The sequence below is a fragment of the Cinclus cinclus genome, chromosome 5 (genome assembly GCF_963662255.1).
Source record: "Cinclus cinclus chromosome 5, bCinCin1.1, whole genome shotgun sequence".
Lineage (NCBI taxonomy): Eukaryota > Metazoa > Chordata > Aves > Passeriformes > Cinclidae > Cinclus > Cinclus cinclus.
This window is the reverse complement of record NC_085050.1, coordinates 48,087,247-48,109,683: the sequence shown is the minus strand read 5'-3', so window position 1 is coordinate 48,109,683 and position 22,437 is coordinate 48,087,247. Positions and strand designations below refer to the sequence as shown.

General features: G+C 38.9%; 1 protein-coding gene across 5 annotated transcripts; it reads right to left on the bottom strand.

The window, feature by feature from the left end:
* Positions 1-1,360: 1,360 nt before the first annotated feature.
* On the bottom strand, positions 1,361-22,078 carry YTHDC1 (YTH N6-methyladenosine RNA binding protein C1). 5 transcript variants are annotated; one of them, XM_062492941.1, is made up of 18 exons: positions 21,982-22,078; positions 18,064-18,165; positions 17,135-17,463; positions 16,648-17,002; positions 15,313-15,402; positions 14,729-14,782; positions 14,048-14,142; positions 12,100-12,208; positions 11,882-11,999; positions 10,937-11,021; positions 8,897-9,063; positions 6,324-6,406; positions 4,896-4,932; positions 4,764-4,803; positions 4,599-4,661; positions 3,007-3,141; positions 2,176-2,377; positions 1,361-1,775 (listed from the first exon to the last, which is right to left on the bottom strand). In XM_062492941.1, the coding sequence occupies exons 1-18, from the start codon at positions 22,007-22,009 to the stop codon at positions 1,726-1,728; spliced, it is 2,142 nt and encodes a 713-aa protein (XP_062348925.1). In that variant the 5' UTR covers positions 22,010-22,078; the 3' UTR covers positions 1,361-1,725. The 5 variants fall into 5 exon arrangements, with proteins under 5 accessions (XP_062348925.1, XP_062348927.1, XP_062348926.1 ...); XM_062492943.1 differs by having other exon boundaries at positions 1,361-2,377; XM_062492942.1 differs by having other exon boundaries at positions 1,361-2,377; positions 4,764-4,838; positions 4,904-4,932.
* Between the last annotated feature and the right edge of the window lie 359 nt (positions 22,079-22,437).

The window sequence follows — 22,437 nt, the reverse complement described above, 5'->3', positions numbered from 1 at the left end:
AGAAAGGGGAACTGCATGACACTAAGGCCCCAGATCAGAAAGGAGTTGCTGTAGCAGTTAAAGGACCCGCATGGGTCCCTAGGCACAGCTCCTTCAAGCTGGATCACTACAAGCCCACCACCCAGTTGCAGAGATGTTGGTTCAGATGCCAGAAGGCCAGCAAGCCTCCCAGCATGCTGCACAGGTATTGGTGAGACAGGGTAACAAAGGAGACTATTAACAGGATAGATGGGAAAAGCTGAACAAAGTGCTGCACGGTCACTCTAAAGGAGGTGCTTAATTTCAGTAACCTACTCAGAGAAATTTGGCTTATCTAGAATTGAATTTAGAAAGTAAAAAACCAACCAACCAAAGAAACCCAAACAAAAAACTTCCAACAAAACCAACACCCCCTCTTCATTTTAGAGTCTGTATATAATGCAGATAAGGGTATCAAAGTATGAGGGTGGTCAATGACACATTTCTCAATTAGACACAGAATGTACTCTAAATCTCACAGACTGATCTAATCCTCCAGTTAGCAGGAAATACCTCTCTGTGCACAATAAACTGTGCTGAGGAACCCAAACACAATATTCACCCTCTTGTACTGCTTAAATAATCCAAATGTACATTGGAGGTCTAACTTTTTGTTTAACACATATAGATGTTTACTGTGATTGTAGACTAATAAACAGAGCACAAATTACTGCCAGCTCAAAAAACACATTTCCACAAACACCACACAGTGGCCAGTCCTATATTGCCTTTTATAAAAATAGCTACAGCACCCAGCAGAGTGGAGCTGAAGGTGTTTAAAGCACAGTCTGGATTTGTTACATGAGAAGTCACTGAAGGAAGTTTATGAAGAAGTCCACCAAGGCAGTGCTACTTTTACAAGTTTTGGGAAGTTGGAAATTGCTGAATAAACTGAAGAACTTTCACTGCAAGTTTTACTTCCCCCCCACAGTTTTACCAATGGCATTTGGGTTAAAATATTTCCTATTCAAGAGAAATAACAAGCGATCACTAGAAAGAGCACACGCAGACTCTGGATCTTGCTGGACTAACACTGGACTAACACATTCCTGAGACAGGTATGTTGTGTCTGAGGACAGCCTATCAACAGCTTGAAGATCATATGATTAAGCTGAACGTGTAGGGCCTTAACTCTGATGAGCTGCAGGAGTTAATGGCTACTTCACTACAGAAACAGAAATGCAGTTACCTTTTATATCAGCAGTCCCTTTCCTAAATACAGGCTTCAGATCAATTTCACTTACCACAAAGAATATCTGAACTATTTCTGAACATACATATTTTCCTAAAACTGCCAGAATCTAGCAAAGCTGTCAAGCTTAGAAAACCAAGAAACCCAACATGGAGTTTTAAACATTTCAATAGTTACCAATTTATTTTTATAAAAAAAACCCAAAAACGGTAGCAATGTAGAATACAGCAATATTTTCTGGTTCCACACACGCAGGTTGTGAACGTTCCAAGCAATGTGTACATTTTGGAAAGAGACTAGACAAGAGAATTGACCAAAATGTTACTGAACATGGGAAGATTTTTTAAAAAAGCTAAAAATCAGGTATCAATAGTGTCTTCTTAATATTGCTTTCCTTACTGAAGACAGAAAAAAACCACTTGACTTCACAGATAGGGTTAAAAAATGGGGGGGGAAAGAGGGGAAAAAAAGGGGCTGCTACAACACTGCCATACCATCAAAAAAAAAATCATACTTCAATATTTGCATACTTGATAGCAGCATTCTCCCATCGAACCATATGAAACTACAGGAAGAAAATATCAAAGCAAAAAAAAAAAAAAGGAAAAAAAAGAAAAGGCAGTTATCCATCAGTAATGAAAAACCTAGAATGAAGTCACTAAGTAGATGAACACTTATTGAGAATTAATCAATATCTACATTCTTCGCTGCTCCCAACTCTGTTCCAATAGAAACATGAAGTTGAGTGTCAGCTTTGTGCATTTTATTTTTGGCCTATATAAGCTTTTCCAGTTCATAGTTCACTGCATGCTTGGAATAGAGAGGGTCATTATAAATCCTTCTACACAACAAACTTTAAGTAGACAGCTGAAAATAAAATGTACTACTTGTAAACACACAAAAAAATACAAGCTTTTTTGTTTCAAGTGAGCACTGGTTCCAGAGAGATTATCTTCGGTATCTACCTCTTTCACCTCTGTCTCTGTCACAAATCCTCTCTCTCTCCCTTTCCCGATCACGGCCTCTGTCACGTTCTCTGTCTCTCCGGTTATCTCGAGGCCGGTCACGCTCCCGCTCTCGGTCTCTCTCCCGGGGCCGGCTTCTCCGACCGCTAACAACGGCTTGTGTGCGGCGAAGGAAGTCATCTACTCTCATGTCATAGTCATGCTGCAATGAAAAGACAGCTCTGCTATTTTCTTTCCCAGATCAGAATTCCCTCCCTTACCTATAAGGCTGGCTCTAACTCTTCAGAAAGCCCAGTATCTGAAAAAAGACAAACCCAACCAAACAAGTGTCCAGTATCCATATGCAGAATCTGAGGTACAAATGCCAGACACCAGCAAGAGATCTGAAAGCTAAGGAGCCTTGCAAGCCAGCTAACAGACATTTAACAATCTGTCCTATTTTCTGAAGTGCCTGTAAGAAGTTTAAAACCACAAAATTCTGCTGATAATTTGTTGTCCATGAGCATAAGCAAAGTTACAGGCACGTCCTTATTCAAACTGGACATCAGCATGAAAATGTTCAGAGGTGGACAGGATGGAAGTCAATTTAAGCATACACCCCAGTTTAAGAGTCTAATAATTTTTCACTTCTACCTCATCAGGGAGAGAAATTTTCAAATTTGCTGGAAGTGTGCAGTCAATCTAAACAATTGATTTTTCCAAGGAACTCTAATGCAGGTCATAAACATGTGTTTGCCATAGCCAACAAAGCTCAGGCCAGGCTACCCCTGGACCCCAGATTCCTACTCCAGCCTGCTGACTTGCATCCCCTGTGTCTGTGTGGACACTTACTACTCGTTTGTCTCTGTATCTCGCTTCATGGGGTACAGGATGATGTCCTGAGTATGGAGGGTGAGCTTGAGGTGGAGGTGCATGATGCTGATAGTAAGGGTGGTGTGGTGGTTGCTCCATACCTGGATATGGTGGCTACAAGAAAATTACATAAGTTGGTTGAAGCAAGAACGCACACAAGGAGTGCATCACTGAGATGGAAAACACAGCATCTAAATAAATCTGATCACAGCCTCCTAACTGAACAGCAGAATACTTTCTACTAGGCTGGCATGCTTTACCACCTCTCTACCACTGCTTCTAGAAATCAGGTAAACACCCTCCCCACAGTCTGATACCCCTTCCTTCCATATCTGCCTCAACATGACACCATACATAAAACGTCCACTACGTAAATGTGGCAGTTTTGGTTTTGGGTTTTTCTAACCTTTGTATACAGTATGTGAATTATTTCCAAACCAGTGAGCTCTTGTAGAAACATGTCATACTCATTCCTTATGAATATGTTTCTATTCTAAAATAAAAAGCTGACTTTGTAAGACAAAATTATTTGACAAAATTCTAGCAGATTTTATTTTTCAACAAGACATATTTTGGCTGATTGCTTCAATTTCTTCAATCAGCAAGGTCTTCCTTTGCCATAATACCAAAGCATCTTTGCTTGCATTTTGTTACAAAGAAAGTAAATGGAAGCACTGGATTATAGGACACTGGATACTTGGACTGCATGCAGAAGAGGGAAGGAAAAAAAAAGGGGGGGGGAGTTTCTGGAGGCTTAACTGTGTTTGAGAAACTGTTTTCCTCCCATCTGACAACCATGTTTACTTCTTTCAGTTATAAGGAGTTGTGCTTCAGCTGAGAAAAATGAGAGGCTATAGGGGCATCTCTACATCTGGCACTGCTTTTTGCTCATTGCCAGTATGCACAAGAGCCGAAAGACTCATTACAGTTAAGCAAAATCAGGCCAGACTTACTAAATATAACCAAAATAAACTCACTATGACTACTTCTGACATGAAGGCAAAACCACAACTTGTACAAGTGAACTATCTACATAGCTGTAGCTATGTACACTCATGTATCTGCTCATGTGATGGCAAAAAAAATGCATTTCAGTAGAGGCTGTAATATAGGAAGGCTTATTTTAATTAGGCTGTGCAGCACATTTTGCTAATTTTGTGCATGCTTCATTGCCACAGCCAAAAGCAAGCCACTTTACAATGCTAGAGCCCAGCAGTCCATTCCATGAGCCTCATCAACAAGTTCACTTGTCTGATGCTTTTGCTGTTCGAGAGCCAGTTACCATGAACATTTAGCAGAATACAGAATGCGATCACACTCTCCCATCTAGGCTAAAGGAGGGTTTTGCTATTTCCTCAGAGCTTACTAAGACTGCCAGACTACTGTTGAAAGTAAATTTCAAAATATTACTAGCAATATTTTTCCCCTAAAATTTTTACACTGTTACAGCAAAGACACATTTTAGGGAAAGTGAAGAGTTGAGAGCACGCTGAATATGACAGGCTCCATTAGGGGAAAACTAAAAGAAGCTGTATGCCAAGGAGAAAAATTAAATTCAACAAGACACAAACCATTCCTTGCCAAGGTGGTGGTGGTCCCATGTTGTGGAACTCTCTCACGTAATCATTGTAGGACTAAAATGAAAGACAGTAATAATAAAATTTGTGTTGAGTTTTCTTTGGAAGTGCAGAAAGCTGAATATAAAGTTCCCCAAGAATCTGCATGCAACAACTTACCCCATTTAAAAATACATCTCGTCGAACTCCTGAAAATCGTCTGTTGGGAATAAAAATTTGTAGAACTAAATCCAACTTATCCACACAGACAAGTTATCAGGGCATAGAATGAATAACATGAACACACCTTACCTGTCTACTTCGGGATATCTGGGATCCTTTATATACCCTGTTCGAACATCAAGCAGTATTAATTCAATTTACCATCTCAAGTTAACAATCTTAAAAATTATATTCATTAGAACGTGTCCTTTCATTTTGTGCCAGCTACAAAATCGTCTACCTGCCATTACCCTCACTTAAAATAACTCTTGAAAACTTACAGCTTCTAATAGACAACAAGTAGTAAAATCTAATAAAAAAGTGACATTGATAAACCTGTAAGAAGTTGCACACAGTACCAACAAATAGCAAGAGGGTAACTGTCCAAATAAATAATTGAAATTCAGGCAAATGAATTAGGAATGCTCATGAATTTGAAGAGTACTCTCTCCATATGGCTGTTACTACTTCCTAATTGTGTTATCAGTAGTATGTGCTCATCTGGGCAACCCTTAAAGCTCATATCCTAATATATTTTGGATATAATGCTACAAAGCAAATTAAAAACAAACTAAAGTATCTGGAAAAGCCCCACTGGGCAAAGAACTCTTACAGCCTCAGTAAATCTCTTTAAAGAGCTCAGCAGTACAGTGCAAAAAAATGGGCATGCTTGGGCCAAAATAAAATAGTGCTTCTGAGCTTCACTATTTTTTAAAAATCTTGTTCTGTTTTTTAAACAATGGCCTTAGAAAGATGCAGAGCAGCAACAACACTTTTAGCGTGAAAGAATTCAAGCTCTGCAGACAAGCTGGACAGGTAAATGCATGTTATGAACAGGTTTAGAAATCTACAACTGAAATAGCAGAATGTGCTTTTCTAAGATGTGAAGCACAATTTGTCAGACAAAAAGTGACAATTTCTTAATAGCTGCTTTCTGAAGAAAATATAAAAAGCTGCATTACGACCAGTGTTGTTGCTGCACTACCACTGCAAACATTTACCTCTAGGGAACAACAAATGTCCCTTTATCATTAAATCCTCTTGTAAAATGCAGTGCAACATCCCCCTCCCTAACTCATGTCAAGCTCGTAAATAAAATTTTCTCTGAAAACGTAACTGAATGTCTACCATCATCTCAACACAGGCTGCTAGTCAGGCAGTCTCAGCTGACATTGCCAGGTGGAAATTTCTCAAACATTTTCATTTGATGATTAGCATGCTGACACTAGGTCAGATCTATTCTTGTGCCCACATTAACACAGTACTTGAAAGGATCATTAATAACAATGTACACAATTCAAGGCTCTTAGAAAGGGCTCAGCCCTCAGCTGTCAAACTGGTGAAACAGTGCCACTGACTTCTGAGAGGGGTGGGTTAAAGCAGCAGGCAGCATTTGAAACAAGTCACATTTTTATATCCCAGTTATATCAGTATTTTACATTTGAATTAATGAGGATATGCTAAGAGAGAAAACACTTGTGAATTGGTGCACACAAATCTTCATAGTAAGATATTAACCTGGTCTTTGGTGAAACTCAGGGGGATAGTCAATCCTTGGTTTCTTTCTGCTGTTATGAATATCATAATCTTCTGGTCGACGCCTACATAAATTAGATATCAAAGATTAAACAAAAGTTGCTTGGAGCATTCGTCACAGCAGAATACCTCACAGGAATAGTCTGAGCTGCCCAGGATATCAATGTGATCATTCTCAACTCTATTTGCTTCAAAATATTCTATAGCTTTAAATCTGAACTGAAAGAATCAGAAATAGCTCCATTACTCCACTGTTACTTTCTGTGTAGAGGGATTTTGGTAGTTAAGGAACAAACTCTACCCAACTGTACCTTCACACCAAACAAAAGGCAACAAATTTGTCTAAACCAAACTCAAACTTAGGCAATAACATTACACTTTCCACATTGTATTTTGAAACAACCTATTGGATTAAAAAAAATAAAAATCACAGAACATTGCAGCCAGAGGGTATGGAGACTACTGCATTTGATAGCTATGGGGTAAAGAATTCTGTGAAAGATCTACTTCCATAACATTTATAAATAAAACTCTGCATGCTTTGTGAAACCACAACTTTAACTGTGACTTTCCTAGCTGAATAGGCCAATTATAATATTTCTAGTAATTTCCATTTTAAGCAATTTATTAGCAATGCACTGGTGCATTTTACAATTTAATAATGCTTAAGCTTCCTAGTAATTAAAATAATTAGGGCTCTTTTCTATAAAAACAGCTCTTTGACAGAAGAGATGTTTAAGAACTCTGCTCTTCCTTATAAAGTTACATTCCAGTTGCTGTTACAGTCAAAAAACAGCTGACAACTGGCTGCTTACTTTGCTCCGAGGTACATAAACATTACTGTACCGGGAGATTCCAGTGCTAATGTAACAATGTTTCTAAATGCAAAGCAGTTACAAAACCATTCCCTTCCCACTCCCCTCCCCAACAGTGTAATTCCTTATGACAAGACATCAACATATTCATAATTACTAATTACTGTGCAACTTGCTGGCTGAGTAACAAGCTTATATAGCTTTTAGTTTTATAAATAGTGATTTGTCCCCCCTTCCCCAACTTCAGTCTTTAAAGCCCACCATACCCAGTTACTAAGCTTTTTAAAAAGGAAGCAGATTCTTTAGTATGAGCAAAAAGCCCAAAAATCAAAGCAGTTGCATCTACAGCAAATTCAGATCAAAGAAAATAAAAGCTGGTGTAAAGAATAAACATACCGCTTTCTTGTAGTTTTGAGAGTGCATTTACGACCGGTATAAAATATCATAGAAACAGTTCATATAGTAGTCCAACTACTGACTTTAAGCTGTAAGCCACATACATAAATGGAGGCCCTGGCAGGCTTGAGAAGGTGTGGTGGTGTTATATGTATAGTTTGCAGTCCATTGCAAAACCTTCACTTGTATATACTTTATTGCACTGGAAACCTCTTAGCTTAACTCCAAAAGCCATCTTGGTGTTCAGTCCTTTATAGCCAAAAATAAGGGGGCGCTGCCAGGTTTCCTCCTACCTACTCGTTACAGTGTCCTTTTTTTTTTTTTTAAGCTCAAGGAAATGGGGACTCTTGCTGGGGCTCTGTACCTACCACAGGATGTTTCCACAAAAAGGAAACTTAACCAAAGGTTTCAGCTCAAACCATACATCAGTCTGTATGCAAAGTGGCTACCACGGGGAAAAGGTGTTTGGCAGAAGGGCTAGTATCAGTTCTTTGCAAAGACTTCTCCAATTCTGTAACAAGTTATACCCCCTTTTTTCTGGAAAATGATGTTAAGTTCATATAGCAGTGATCAATAACCATGTCGATCCTCTAAAAATACTTTAAGTCCACAGGTACTGCCAGCATCTGGAAAGGTTGTATATACAGACACAGCAACAGCCATTCTTTTTGGTTTGTTGCCGGGTCTCCAAGGGCCACTTGATCCCTTTTGGAAAGAACCTACTGTTTTCAGAAGCTCAGCAAGATGTGTGAATTCAGTGGTTACATGTTAGAGAATATTTGGCAATAGGGTTAACACATCACGGTGACACAATTTGAAACAGTCCCAATAATGCTCCTCTTGAATACCAAAATAACTTAAAATATTTTATCCTCAAAATGAGGCGGCATCTTCTGCAAAATTCTAAGTGATCCTTATAAAAGTCCCATATTTGAAAAGGCTTATCCAGAGACACACCTGAAAGAAAAGGCTTTTACAAGATATTAACACATTTTTGGCATATAAATATTTCCTCCTCTCCATCTAGCCTTCGCATAATCATGCCAAGCTTACCTACAGCTAGCATTACACATTGCATTAGCTCAATAAATTATCTAGTCTAAACTAGAGACAGAACTTTTAAAGAGCTTTTTTCTGCAAAAGCAAAGATCCCCATTTTCCTCTTGAAAAATGACAGACCGGGGAACCATGTGAAATCCTCAATGAAGCCACAAACTTGTCCATGCAGCTTGATTTGAGGATTTTCTCTCTTCTTTATCGCAGGGAAAGCTTTGACGAATCACATTCCTCCATCACGTTATTCTGACACATGTGCCTATTATCAGTCCAAAGAACGTTTCTAACCTTCCCACGTCCCGAACGGGGTCTCGACGGGATGGGCGTCCTCTTGATCGGGGTTGTGAGTGCATTCTTCTCTTGTGCCTCATTTTATGAATGACTTGATACAAGTCAATACTTTCATCAGGAGGGAAGAGAAGACAAAGTTGGGTTCCACATTCCGGCTCAATTTCCTAGAATTAGTTAGAAGTTCAGTAGTGGTTTATAAACTGAAGAAATTAAACTCTCCTTAAATACACTGACAACATACATTTAAGAGAAAAAAAAAAAAAAAGGACATTTCAAAGAGATTTCAGTATCACTAGAGACAGCAAAATTCACTTATGTTACCTTTCACTCTTTAGGTACTACTTAGAATTTCCATAAAATAGTCCAACACTTTGGGTAATCATATCTTCCCATGAGACATACAGGCCACATCACTGTTTTGCTATAAAATCAGAGGACTGTTTTTCATCACAAAGAAAATGACCACCTATTACAGAAAGAAAAGTGACACACATAGGAAAAAAAATCCATCCCAGCTCCACATACAAAGCCATGACCTGATGAAGTTGCCTACTACGACTCAGTAGGAGTTCTTCATTGCATGGTAGACAGGTCCATGAAAACACCAACTCAATGTCTGACCGCAGTCCAAACAAGCAGTTTGTTTGTTCAGGGTTATTAGGAAAGGAAGAGTGAATAAGAAAGCCATTGTATCACACTGCAAGTTCTTGTTCTACCCACACCTTAAATACTGGGTGCAGTTGTGCCTCTGCCTCTCAGAAAATAGGGGGTAAATAGAAATGGAAAAGCTTCAAAGCAGGGCACCAAGAATAACCGAATGAGTGCAACAATTCCTACATGCAATGACTAAGCAAGTTGGATTTCTTCAGCCTAGATTAAAAGATAAATATGCAGTATAAGGGGAACAAGATGGAAATAATGGGACCGTTGGATACTGCAAGTTGTCTGGAGGAAAAAGGGACAGACATGAACTTCCTGACTCTCTCTTCTAATAAAAGAACTTGGGCAATGAAATAAATCTAGCAGGAGCCAGGTGTAAGACAATCCCAAAAGTGCTTCTTCAAACTGGTAACTGCAGGCCTACAGGACACCTTCCCAAATGATGTCATAAAGGCAGAATTTCGGTGTACACATCCTCAGAAGAGAGATCCATTCAGAGTTGTGCAAATATAAATGCATAAATAACAACCAGTTCAGGAAATAAGCAGACTTGAAAAGCAGGGAGAGCAAGCATCAGACAATGCTTGTCCAGACCATAACAGTACAGTAATTTGATGCAAAGAGCTAAAACTCAAGTTGAGATTGCAAGTCTATTGTACAGAAAACATAAAAAGTATTTCCTTGACCATTTAACAGAAGCTAACTGAAAATTTTTTTTTTAAGTTCACACTAAACTAAAAAAAAGACTAAAACTATTGTTCTTCTCCTGCTATACAACAAAGCAAACATACCTGTGAGCAAAACAATGCAACACAGAGTTGACATTTTCCATACAGTACGGAGATTACCTCCCACCTTCCCTTAAGAAAGCAGAACCTGTTATTTTACCCACAGCTTGGGTATGTGATGACAGCAGCAACATATCTGCACTCTGGTATGTCTGACAAGACAAAGAGCCAGCCCCACTTAAAATTTTCTTAGCATATATTCTATAATGGGAATCTATGCCTTAAGCAATATAGTATATATAAAAAAATTGCAATGCAGAGCACAAATGAAAACACCAGACCATTTCCTTAAAACCGGATGCTATATGGTTTACACACTACACAATGCAAGGCACATCACATTTAAAATTCAAAATATCACACAGTTTTGAAGCAAACACTGTTTATCGTGAAGATGACAACAGAATTGGCACTGTATTGTTTCCTCTTCCTTCTTCCACAACGGCATTAGAAAGAAGCAGAGTGCCTTTGCCACAGTACTCTACTGCAAGTAACCACTCTGAAAACATTCCTAATCTCCGGCACATTCAAAGTTGGAAGCAAGCACTAGAGGCTGTGAGTTATAGAAAAAAAGTAAGAATTAACAAACCTGTCCATCGCGTCCAATCTTTACTGGCTTATGTTCGTTCCAAGGATTGGTCAGGTGAGCAGACTTAGTGAACGGCAATTCTCGCCTAAACATGCAAGTGGCACCGTTTATAGTTTAGCCTCCGTTTTTTTATTAAGAATTAAAAATGCATACAGCAGGAGATTACATATAAAATAATCCTGTTATTCTTTGCACTTTCAGGTTTCTGAATATTCTTATGTTCTACATATTAGTAACTGAAGGTTTCACTTCGATTTTTTGCAGCAGTAACTAATATAATTCATACTACAACAGGCTCTCCTGTTAAAGAAAATATTTTGGTCTTTCTGCAATATTGAGATTGTCCTTCTGAATACACTGACCAGTCTCTACATGTGGTAGCTCTTTGCACCTACTGAAATAAATCCCTGAGCACTGACCTAATTATGAAGCTAGAAGTGCTTTGAGCTGTAGACGTAGGGAGTCGGTAGCTTTAATAGTATCTTTCCAACACAGATTTTTCTCTAATTCAAAGTCTTGTTTTTTCCTGTATTTAGTCTTTCTGGCAGTACAAAGTAATTGCCAGAAACACAATCATGCAATGTGTTTCACAGGACTGCTGTAACTTTTTTCCTTAATAGAGATTTAAAATCTTTTCTGTAAGAACATACTCAGTTAAATCAATGAACATACTGCTCACAACCTATACATTATGCAATACTTGCATTATTTCATATGTTGTTTTAGAACAGTAGTATTTTCTTTGTTCAGTCAGATCAAGACAGATTTGTTCTTACATGATTTTTTTTTCCTTTTTCACCCACAGCTGTCTAGTCAAATGAGCAGTGAGGATAGATCTCTGGTTGAAACAAGTTTCAGAAGGATGCTGTTGGCAATTGAACAACACACAGAAATGATATTATACTGCCTTCTTACTAACAGCAACATAAATGCACAATTATTTACCTGCAAATCCAGTCAATTTTAAAGACACCTCCCAACATTTTTGCATTCATTCCTGCAGGCAGCACCCAATGTATAGGTGATCCTCCATGATGAGACTCTGAAGATAATCTTGCAAACCCTGAAGAATTTTGTATGAATTGTAACAAAGATACAACAGAGAGGCTATTGCACATAAAACTCACTTTCACTCACCTTGATAATAGCCCACTTTTCCTTACCTTGGAATTTGCCACTCTCTCTTACAGAAAATATCAAAATAACACTCCTTGCTGATCTAAATGCAGCATTAAGCTTCTTTTCATTTACTGGAAGTGTTGACCATACTCCCTAAAACAGAAAAATACTCACCCTATCACCAAAACATAAGAGTTCATCTCAAATGAAACATAAGAGTTCATCTCAAATGATTTAGCTAACATAAACATATAATGTAGATGAAGAAAGCAAGACCAAAATAGTGTACTGGAATAGAAGGTAATGAAAAAGTTATTGCTATTAATTTCTGTCAAGAAATATTTTAGCCTGCCTTGTGCTAAAACTTTTAAAACACTCTTGTGTTTTGCTGAACACTGAAGATGCATTTAGACCATCTATAAGACTTCCACTGCAATTATAATGATGGGCAGGTAATTTAAAAATAGTAAGGGTTAAAGTTTTCACATATGTTTTAAGCGAGTTAGGGAATGTATGCATTATATAACACACAGAAATTATGAAAAACAACAGAATATATGCTAAAAGGTAGGCAGGTAGATGAGTATAGTATTGCAGACTTGTTAAAGACAGTTTGCAGACTTTAAAACTCTTTCAGTGAAATGCCAGCAACGTGAAAGACACCAGATTAACACTTTAAATTCGCAAAATAATTTAAATCACTTTGTTTAGCCTTAGTAGTATCTTTCCCCTTTCACCAGCCATTACACAGCCAAACACAGTAAAACCCAACCTGTTTTAAGATACCAACTGAGCTGAGATGTAGAGTAACAGTTTATTAAATTACTCCTCTGCCCATTTTCTGGGCAAACAAGCTTCAGCCTCAGAATAGTATTTACAAACCAAAGTCAATGTTCCTTCCCTTGCGTCTTTTTAGTGAAGGTAAGTATTCATGCCCTACTCTGAACTCAGATCAGTGTTTATCTGATTTTGGCAATTCATTATAGCCATGAACTATTTGGGGGTTTTACTAGCTTTCAGACAGATTACATGGCTTTTGGCTGCTTGTAAAGCCCTGCTGTGAACCGAACAACCTATTACACTGGCACCACAAAAGCAAATTTCATGAAAGTCCAATGTCAAAGCATTGATGCCTCTACACTGAGAGACAAAGCATCCACTCCAATAACTCCAGGAACAAGGAGCAGCTCCATACATGGATGAGGCACAAAAAAGGACAGACTCCTTTACAGAGCTAAAGCAAACACCAGTCAGAATGCTGCTCACTGCACCTTCAAAGCTAGAAGGAGGGGTGTGAACCAAACATGCCCAGGACTTTGAGATTTGTTTAATAATTTTAATGCTATTTTCATCCTAATTTAGAAAATTTTCATTAATAGAATCACCTATTCTGTGTATACTGTGTTAACAGCAAGTCAAGTATTTTCTCTATAATCTGTTCCTAAGAACATGTGCCAATACAAAACCACAGGAGTGGTGCAATGGACACCTCGTGTAATTCCTCAACAGCTGAAATCAAGTGCTCTAGAATCCCTCCCAAAGAACTCACTCATACCAGCACTGCCAGGCATTCATTTCCACTGTAAGGCTTCAGATCCTGAATCACCTGACCAAAATTACTCAAATAGCATTAGAAGAAAGCCAAACAACCTTCCGAACCTTCTCAGAGTACAGCAATATGAACAGAGGTGCTGATGGAGGGGAAGAAAATACCACCCCAGCATTCCTGACAGAGGTTGGCTTAGGATGTTATCAAACAGACCCCAAGGCCCCTTTTAACCCTATTCTTGGCATGAAAAGTGGTCAGTGGTCTAGGACCTTTTCTAGGTTATGGTGGAAGTAGAAGAACCAAGGTGCAGTAGTTTTTGCTGCTGCATCTACCAAGATCCAAGAGATAAAGAAAATAATGCATCCAACTACATACTCTTCTGAACTAAGGTGGGTGTGTTTGAAAACATCCAAAAGGATCAGTTTGAAAAAAATTCAACATACCTTTGCCTTAGCAAGTGATACATTTTCATGGTTATTACTCTTGATGAGAAAGAATCTTGCATCTTGGAGAATGTATTTAAGTTTACTTGTTTGGTCTGAAAAGAAAACAAAGTATCAAATAAGTTCAACTGCAAATACTTACCAAACATATAGCTTTGAGTACAGATAGGTGTTTGCTTCCTTCAAAATACACAGTATCCCACCCACTTCCTATCTGTGTATTATCACAGTCAACCACCCAACTTGAAGTCAAAGCTGCAGAGCACAAAATGTCAGGGGAAACCAAACCAAAACTAAAACTTAGATATCCAAGTAAAGAAAAAAAGTAAAATTAAATTAGCATGATTCAGTGATGTTCCGATATGTAGGACTTATTTCCTTGCTTAAGGATCTTCGTATAAATGATGGGTAACACTCGTAACAAGCACAAACTGTTCAATAAAGAATGGTGAATGCTGTTACTTTTAAATTTGCTGCCTACGCAATGAGTAAAGTGAATTTTTTGCATATCACTCTCAAAACATGCAAAAGTAGCTCAATATTCAGTTCTCATGCTCAGAACAATGACGTGCTCAAACTGATTTATATCAGAACATCACTACTTAGAGGTAATTTAATCAGCAGAGACAATGGCTTGCTATGGGGCATGCATTAAAAATTCAATTTAAATTTAAATTATACCTTTTTGGACAGCACGAACGGAAGATGATAATTTCTCATGCTTCTTTTCTGAACCTGTGTTTAGCCAAAGTACATTTGTTCAGACTGAGCCTTAATAGAGATAATATACAACTTCTACAGCCTTGTCCCATACAATTTTCATTCATGACAATTTAAGCTTTCTGACGCACACCCACACACACCAAAAATACTATTCAATGTGCACGAGTGTTCTGTTTTTTTGTTTTGGTTTTTTTTTTTTTGGTTTCAGTTTTGGGTTGTTTGATTTAGGATTGCTTTCTTAATATAGTATTTGAACAATTTCCTACTCAGAAAACTAGTCACTGAATCATCATCTTCCAAGTAAAAAAAAAAAATAAAAGAAAAAAAAGTGAAATTTCCACTTAAGCAACAGAATAGCATTAAAGTAATAAGAAAGCCTACTTCCCCCTCCAAAGGTATCCACACACAACATGCCAGAAGTCAATACCAAATTATACAAAGCTACATACCCTACAAATTTCTAAAGCCAGTTACATTTAGTTTAGATTACACATTAAGATTTGATGCAAATCACAATGACAAGCAATGAAACAGAAGAATACCTGCATATGATTCTGATGCAGAACTTCCACTTCTGTCAAATACAATTGGAGAGATACCTCTAGCTCTCTTCCTCTCCTTCTTTTTCTCGTCTAAAAGAAACCATAAAAAAAGCTGTTTTAAACGCAGGCAAAGATTAAAATGTAATGAGACAGGGAAAAAAAAAAAGAAATCAGTAAAAGTGAAGTTACCATTTGGCTTGCACATTAAAACTGAGGTTGTTGCCACAAAACTATCATGCACAAAAGAAGCAAATGCTAGTTACTCAAGCTTTTCATCCATGAAAGGAAGATGAATGGAAAAAAATCTAATAAATATGTGCAATGTTTAGAGACAAAATTTATGACTATATTTTCAGTAAGGGTGGGTTAGTGCTTCTTTCCAGCCTTCACCCAAATGTGCAACATCTAGCACAAACTGTGTAGTGATAGTGATACAAGCTCATTTATTCAGAGCTCAAAAAAATGGTAAGAGACAGGAAAACAAACACTGTGGCACACAGGCAATTATTTCCACTGTCTTAAGAGAGTGTTATGTTATACCACAGTGCTTTTAAGAACAGTTTTTACAGCTTCACTTGTCTTTAGGTTACACCTTGCTGTCTCTAAATCCAAACAGCAGAGTTGAACTAAAAAAGGCAGCATATTAAGCAGGATGACCACCTATGGAGACTTCATACAAGGAAGATACACAATAGGAATCTTAACAGGATTGCAATCTGCTTTCCTAGAAAAAAACAACGAACAGCCAAACCCAAAAGTATTTATATCATTAGCATCAGTAAGTAAGGACTAGTTACAATATACAAATGCAAACCAATTGTTTCTATTTTCTGCTTAAAATAGTTATTTCATTCTAAAATTGCCCTGATAGCTAATGACTTCAGCACAGGAAATCTAAACTTAAGTTGAACACAGGCACTATTTAAGATTCAGCTATCCTTCCCCAGGAATATGGTGCTTTTAACTACATTTGTCTATCTGGTCACTCATCTAGATGGATACCAGACAGCTCAACACTGAAATTAAAATAAATAGTGTGGAAAACTAAACCATTACACAAGAAAATACTAATTTTAGTGTTCAAAGCGTTGAACAGCAAGGCAAAAGCACTCAAGAACACAATGAATCCTCAACACAGTAATCTGGATATTCACAATTTTGTCTTACAACTTCCCAGTACCTTTTTTCCTTGCCTATGATTATTTCAGAATTAACATCTTCCCGACTTCTGCTACCATGGCTTACTTTTGACATTGTCAGGAAGTGGTTATTTTTAAAAGTAGCCAAACTTCCAGTGGCAAGGTATTTCACGCTAGCATGCAAGATGCTGCCTACCTGATACATCTGAACCAGACCCAGATCTGACTGACCCATCTGTGAAAGAGGCAGATTCAGAATCAGAATCACTGGCTTCACTCCGTGTGTCATAGTCATTTCCTTCCTTCTGATCCCTCTCATCCTGTTCATACTCTTCTTCATCTTCCTCCCCATCTTCTTCCACCTCTTCATCATCCTCCCCTTCATCATCTTCCTCTTCTTCCATTCCTTCCTCCTCGTTCTCTGTGTTGCCTTGTTCAGAGGAACCACTACTGCCAGTCTCATGATCTGAACAATATTCCTCAGAGTTCACCTCTTCTTTAGAAGAATGGCTAGATCTGCTTGGTCTTCTATCCACATCATGCCTGATTCTCTGATGTTTAAAGAAAAAGTGAATCAGCAGTCATATAACATTGTCAGGATGCACACACAGTCCTAACAGAATGTGCTTTACAAAAGTCTCATAAAATTGCTTTATTTATAAGGCAGCAAGAATACTTAATACCTCTGAACCATCCGGTGTAGAAGACTTTGCCCTTCTGTCAATATCCCTCTTCCTCATGTAAGATTTTTCTGGCTGTCCTTTATAAGGTTCCCTGGAACTGCTTGACATACGCATCTTTCGATCCCCATCCGGGCGCTTGTTTCTGTCAGATCTCTGATACTCCTCAGTCTTGTATTCTGACACTGGCTTTCCTTTCATACTCACTATTCTCTTGTTATTGCTAACTGTTGAACTGGGAGGCTTTGGCATTATCTGCCTAGAGGAATGCACAGAAGGTTTTTGCCTCTTGCATTCAGCATTTTCCATCCTGTCAGTTTTCCTTTTTGATCCTTAAATAGAAAGAAATATCAAGTTCAGTGTTATTTCCAGTATCAAAGCAAAAACCATTCAGAGGCTCCTACTTTCTCTATTTTAGGTAATTACCCTGCTGGCAGTCATAGGGAGCATCTTCCCATTGTAGGTTTTGAAGCAACACTCAAAACTGCTTCTAAGGAACAACTCATGTCCTAAAACATGTACTTTACTTCACAAAGAGGTATGTGTTTCTTAGATTTCATACATGGAAATGCTAAATTAAATGCTTGCAGGATTGGCCTAAAGCCAAATCAAGAACTGAAATGGAATCAGATTTTGCAACCCCTTTGCTCTGGTTCCATCTCACTTCACTGAGCCAAAAAGGACAGTCATTCGCTAACAGCAAATGAATTCACAAAAGCAAGACTCAGCAACTGCTCTTGAGACACAAAGAAATGGATGTTTGCTTGGAGGGCCATGTAAAAAAGCATATGTCCATGAAATAAAGACTTTTAGAACTCATTCACTCTTTGAATCAAGTTATAAAACCCACTGCTTCAAATGCCAACTGTAGTAAGACAGACATTTTTTACCACTTATGCCTCTGCAGAACATCCATTACCAAAGCCACATACCCTTCTTCTCACTTTTGTCTTGCTCACTGTCGGGGTTATACAACTCATCATCCTGGTCAGGAGCATCAGTCAAAATGTCATCCAGAACATTCAGTTCACCATCTGAAAATACATAAAAAAAGTCAAAACCAACCATTAAAAGTCAGGATATGTAACCTACAGAACTAGTACTTACAATCCCAAACATTTCCTTTAGGGCTACAGATCCGTAACAAATCAAAAATTGACATATTTTTTATTTACTTCCACACTTTCAATTGGAAGGATAATAAAATAATTAAAAAGACATGACAAGATACGTTTAGACCTCTAAACAAGGTCCAAGTTGGCTCCTCGTATCACAAAAGCTTCGTAGGAAAGCTGAGCTACAAATGAAAGCTGAACATAAAATCTGTATAAAATTTTAGAAAAAGGGAGACCAGGAGATAGTTTGAATGCCATTAGTAAAGAGGAGGGACCCTTATCTCTGCAAAATTCTGAAACTGGCACGTTGAATTATCTCTCTTCCACTATTTTTGTTGTCATTACTGTGTTAGAAGGGTGGGTTTTGTGGTTCACTAATAAACAGAAAAAACACAATGGGGAAAGTAGAACTTATTTACTGCATCATTAACTCTGAGCTGTTCTGAAAAAAAACCCAAAAAAAACACAACTCAATCAAGAGGGCAAGTGTTAAAGAAAATTCATGCCAGAAACAGTAAATGTCTACACCTGTTCACAAAACTTTCAAGATCTGTCACCATTTCTGGCTGTTTCACCTTGCCTGAAACCAAAGTGGGTATTTGGTGATTCCATCAGAAGGAGGAGTCATAAGCTTTAGGGTAGCAGATCCATATTCCAAGCACTTTAAAAAGTAAGAGTGAACTAAGCCTAAGTATGCAAAGGGAAAAATAATAGAGGTATTAACTTTGGAATCTCTCCAAAATTCTTAGTTCTTTCCACTTTGTGATTGATTGCATTTTCTGTGCTCAGTAAAAAGAAACCAGAGCAATTTCCAAGGATTCAGCTGGTTTACAGTATCTGTAGCAGAAGCAGGTAAGGATTCCTGTACTCCATAAAACTGGGGTAATGCAGCAAATTAAGTCCTCCAGAGTTTGACAGCTTGTCTATCGCAAAATATTGGGCCAAGCCACAAAATAAATGTTACAGCTTGATATAAAAAAGCCCCAAACATAATCCACATTATAAATAATAATTTTTTTAAAATAGCATTATAATTGTCTCTCTACTACATACTACCAAATCTGAAGTCAGCAACGTGCACTCAGTTTTCTGCTGGCACTTCTCCACATTTTCAGTGGTAGGGAAATGCAAAAGTCAACCCTGGACTACTCAGTTGATGTCTTTAATGCAAAACAAATGGTGCAGACAGAAGTAGATCAAACCTCTCCCAGGTCTAACTGTCCCTACAGTTATCAGGCATTTAAATGCAAGACAAGCTTGCACCACAATTCTCGTGGGAACAGCCCTTTATGTTTGTAGATGCCTATACATCCACAGCAAAGATCCTTGATGTGATTGATAAATATATGAGAGTCAGATTCATGGCTGTGCAACTGCCAAACATGGGATAAAATTTCCTGGCTTGCATTCTGCTTGCCCACAGGAAGTTTTGCAAGTCTAAAGCAAAAGGTTTTTTTTACTGGACACTAATGAAATAGAGGTGCACTGGGATTAGAAAATTAAACTTATCACCCATCTCAAATCACACATATTGAACCTTAGATTTGTTTCCCTCTTGGCGAGACAATAGCATACTTGAGTAAACTACATTTGATCTACCTACTGCAGCAGCATTCAAAGGTGCTAAAAGGCTCCTGTATCAGCTCACTTGAAAGTAAATGAGAAGGAAAATTTAACAGAAATTGCAAATTTGACACACACCATCTCCTAAATCCCCTCCAGGTTAGATGGGCATCATTTGCATCTGGAACCTTAAAAAGGGTGCAGGAGACAGGAGCAGGATGAGTTCCCCCATCCCTTTCTATATGCACATTGACCTGATTTGTTTAGAAACACATTTCCAGATTTATTTAGCAGCCTACTTCCCGTCTCTCACTTGCACTGATACACTGCTTGACTGACTTGCACAAGACAATTCCTCTCACTGAACTGCCACTGTCAGTGTTCAACCTGAAGAGCTAAATTACCTCAGAGAGGTATAAGAAAAAACATAAAAGCAGAAACAGAAAAATGGCAGAGGACAAGTAATTTAGTCCATCACCACTGAAGAGAGATGGACCAAGAGAGTTCCTTCTGTGACAGATACTCCCAACAGGGCTCTCCTGTTCCCTTGTCTTTTGTGGGATCCTTCCATGAGCAAATTTAACTCATCCAAAATAGCAGGATGGCAGCCTGCGAGACCATTTCCTCTGCTGGCCAGGAGAATTAGAACTATTGGAAAGCTCCAAGCAAAAATCTGATTTGGCACACAAAAGAAATAAGACCCTGTGATTTCAAACTGAACAGGTCTGAAAGCCTTATTTCTTCTTTTTTAAAATGATAAAACAGCATTTCTCTTCCAATGGAAGCACTTACAACAGAAATCAGTTCAGCTGCAAATGTGCATCAACACTTGCTATTCAGTCAAAATAACACTTTTCACACAAGAAATAATTTAAAAAGAGTTTGAAGTAAAAACATAACTTGACCACTGGCAGTGATCAACAAACACACAAAAAAAAAAATTCAAGCCCATCTGGATAAATAATTATATGAAGAGAAATTTATAGACAACAACAGCAGACATCTCGAATTTACCGCTCATCCACAATGGGTGATCAGATCTGTTTGAACACAACCTGATCATATCCTAGTCTACCAGTCTTACAATAATACCATTAAGGATCAAGCACTGCTAATAATTTTATTTACCAGTTCTAACAAAACCTACTGGGAATTTTCCATGCCACAGTTTCACAATAAATATTATACAGCAAACCTTTACCACCCCAACAAAGCCATTCTGTAGACAAGTATCTTGCAAAAGGCTTTACATGAAGCATTATTCTCCACTGAAATTCAAATGAATGCAATCCAAGCCACAATACCCTAGTGATACTTAGCCCTTTTTTTAACTCCGCAACTGTCCGCACTAACCACCAAACGGCAATCTTCTACGCCTAACTTCGGTTTTGCTTCTTATAAAGGCTATTTTGGGAGGACTGATTAATATAACCTCACAGAAAACATGCAGATCACTTCAGCTTCCGTGGATAGCGGTAGCCAGTTATAAGAGCTGTGATTCTATTATTCGACACTAATTACCCCAGATTATTATTATTATAGAGCAATGACTCTGAAATCGTCCGATTCCTCTAACTCAAATTTATTCACCCACACTGCCCAGAAATCACAGCTGACTGCAAAAAGCCAAAGAAAAAAAAATCACCAAAATAAGATTCCAACGCCAGTTTCTGCTTACTAAAGTAACTACATCCCCTCCCCCCAAGAAAATCGGGCAAAAAACTCCAAAACGGCCTAGCGACCCAAGCACAAACAAAAAGCTGCAATAAAAATAGTAAATAATTTCTTCGAAAATACAACCTGCAGTAACTCTCTATCAATAATGTAAAACTTACGGCCCACGAACTTCTCCCTCTTCCCGCTGCCCGAGTCACCTTGCTCCGAGCCCGCTGCCATCGTGACACCAAAGTATGAGGGGCCCTGTTACTTCCTGCTCCCCAACAAAACACAGGGAGCGCTTCCGCAAAAAAATCAACCTCGAAGGGTCACTCCTGACCTCGCCACCCCTCCGCTCCCCTAGAGGTGATGTACGCCTCCCGGGCTGAAGGCCCAGCACCAGTTTCCAAGGTGGCTCCAGGGAAGGGGGAAGGTTCAGACGGGAGCCCGATCCCCGCCCGAGACTTCTCTCCTTCTCGAGGCCTAACACTTGCCCTCCTCTCCACCGCCACTTACCCTTCTCCTCCCGGCTATCCGTCGCCATCCCGCCGCCGCGACGAGCGCCTAAGATGGACGCTCCCTCTTCCTGCACGTAGCGCTTCCCTCTTCCCACAGGGCGCCGCTTTGTTTACGCTCAACGCGTCACAACGCGCCGCGGGCGGGCGGAGGCAGCGCATGCGCTGAGCAGGGCGCTAAGGGCGCAACCGCCATGTCTGTCCCTGGCAGCGTCTTGGACGGGCAAAGAGGCTTAGGGAAAGGAGGAGGTTCCTCTGCTCGCGGAAATGCGGGAAGCTGGCGTTTGTCGGTGTCCCCTCGTCCACGTGCTGTTGCGATAGCTGAGTGTGCTGTTGGAGCCCTTTCTGAGAGTCTTGAGTGGGGCAAAGTTAGCAGTACTTCTTTAACGTCTGGTGCTGGGCGTTGCTGTTCCCTGGATTTCTCTTGTCCTTTACGTTTTCCCCCCCTTCTCGTTGT

Excerpts from the sequence above, each read along its gene's own strand:
- YTHDC1 (XM_062492941.1), bottom strand. The coding sequence starts at position 22,009 with ATGGCGACGGATAGCCGGGAGGAGAAGG. Across the intron at positions 15,403-16,647 it reads GTCTGGTTCAGATGTATCAG|ACGAGAAAAAGAAGGAGAGG; the intron begins GTAGGCAGCATC and ends GGTTTCTTTTAG. Across the intron at positions 3,142-4,598 it reads CACCACCTTGGCAAGGAATG|CCACCATATCCAGGTATGGA; the intron begins GTTTGTGTCTTG and ends ATTTTCTTGTAG.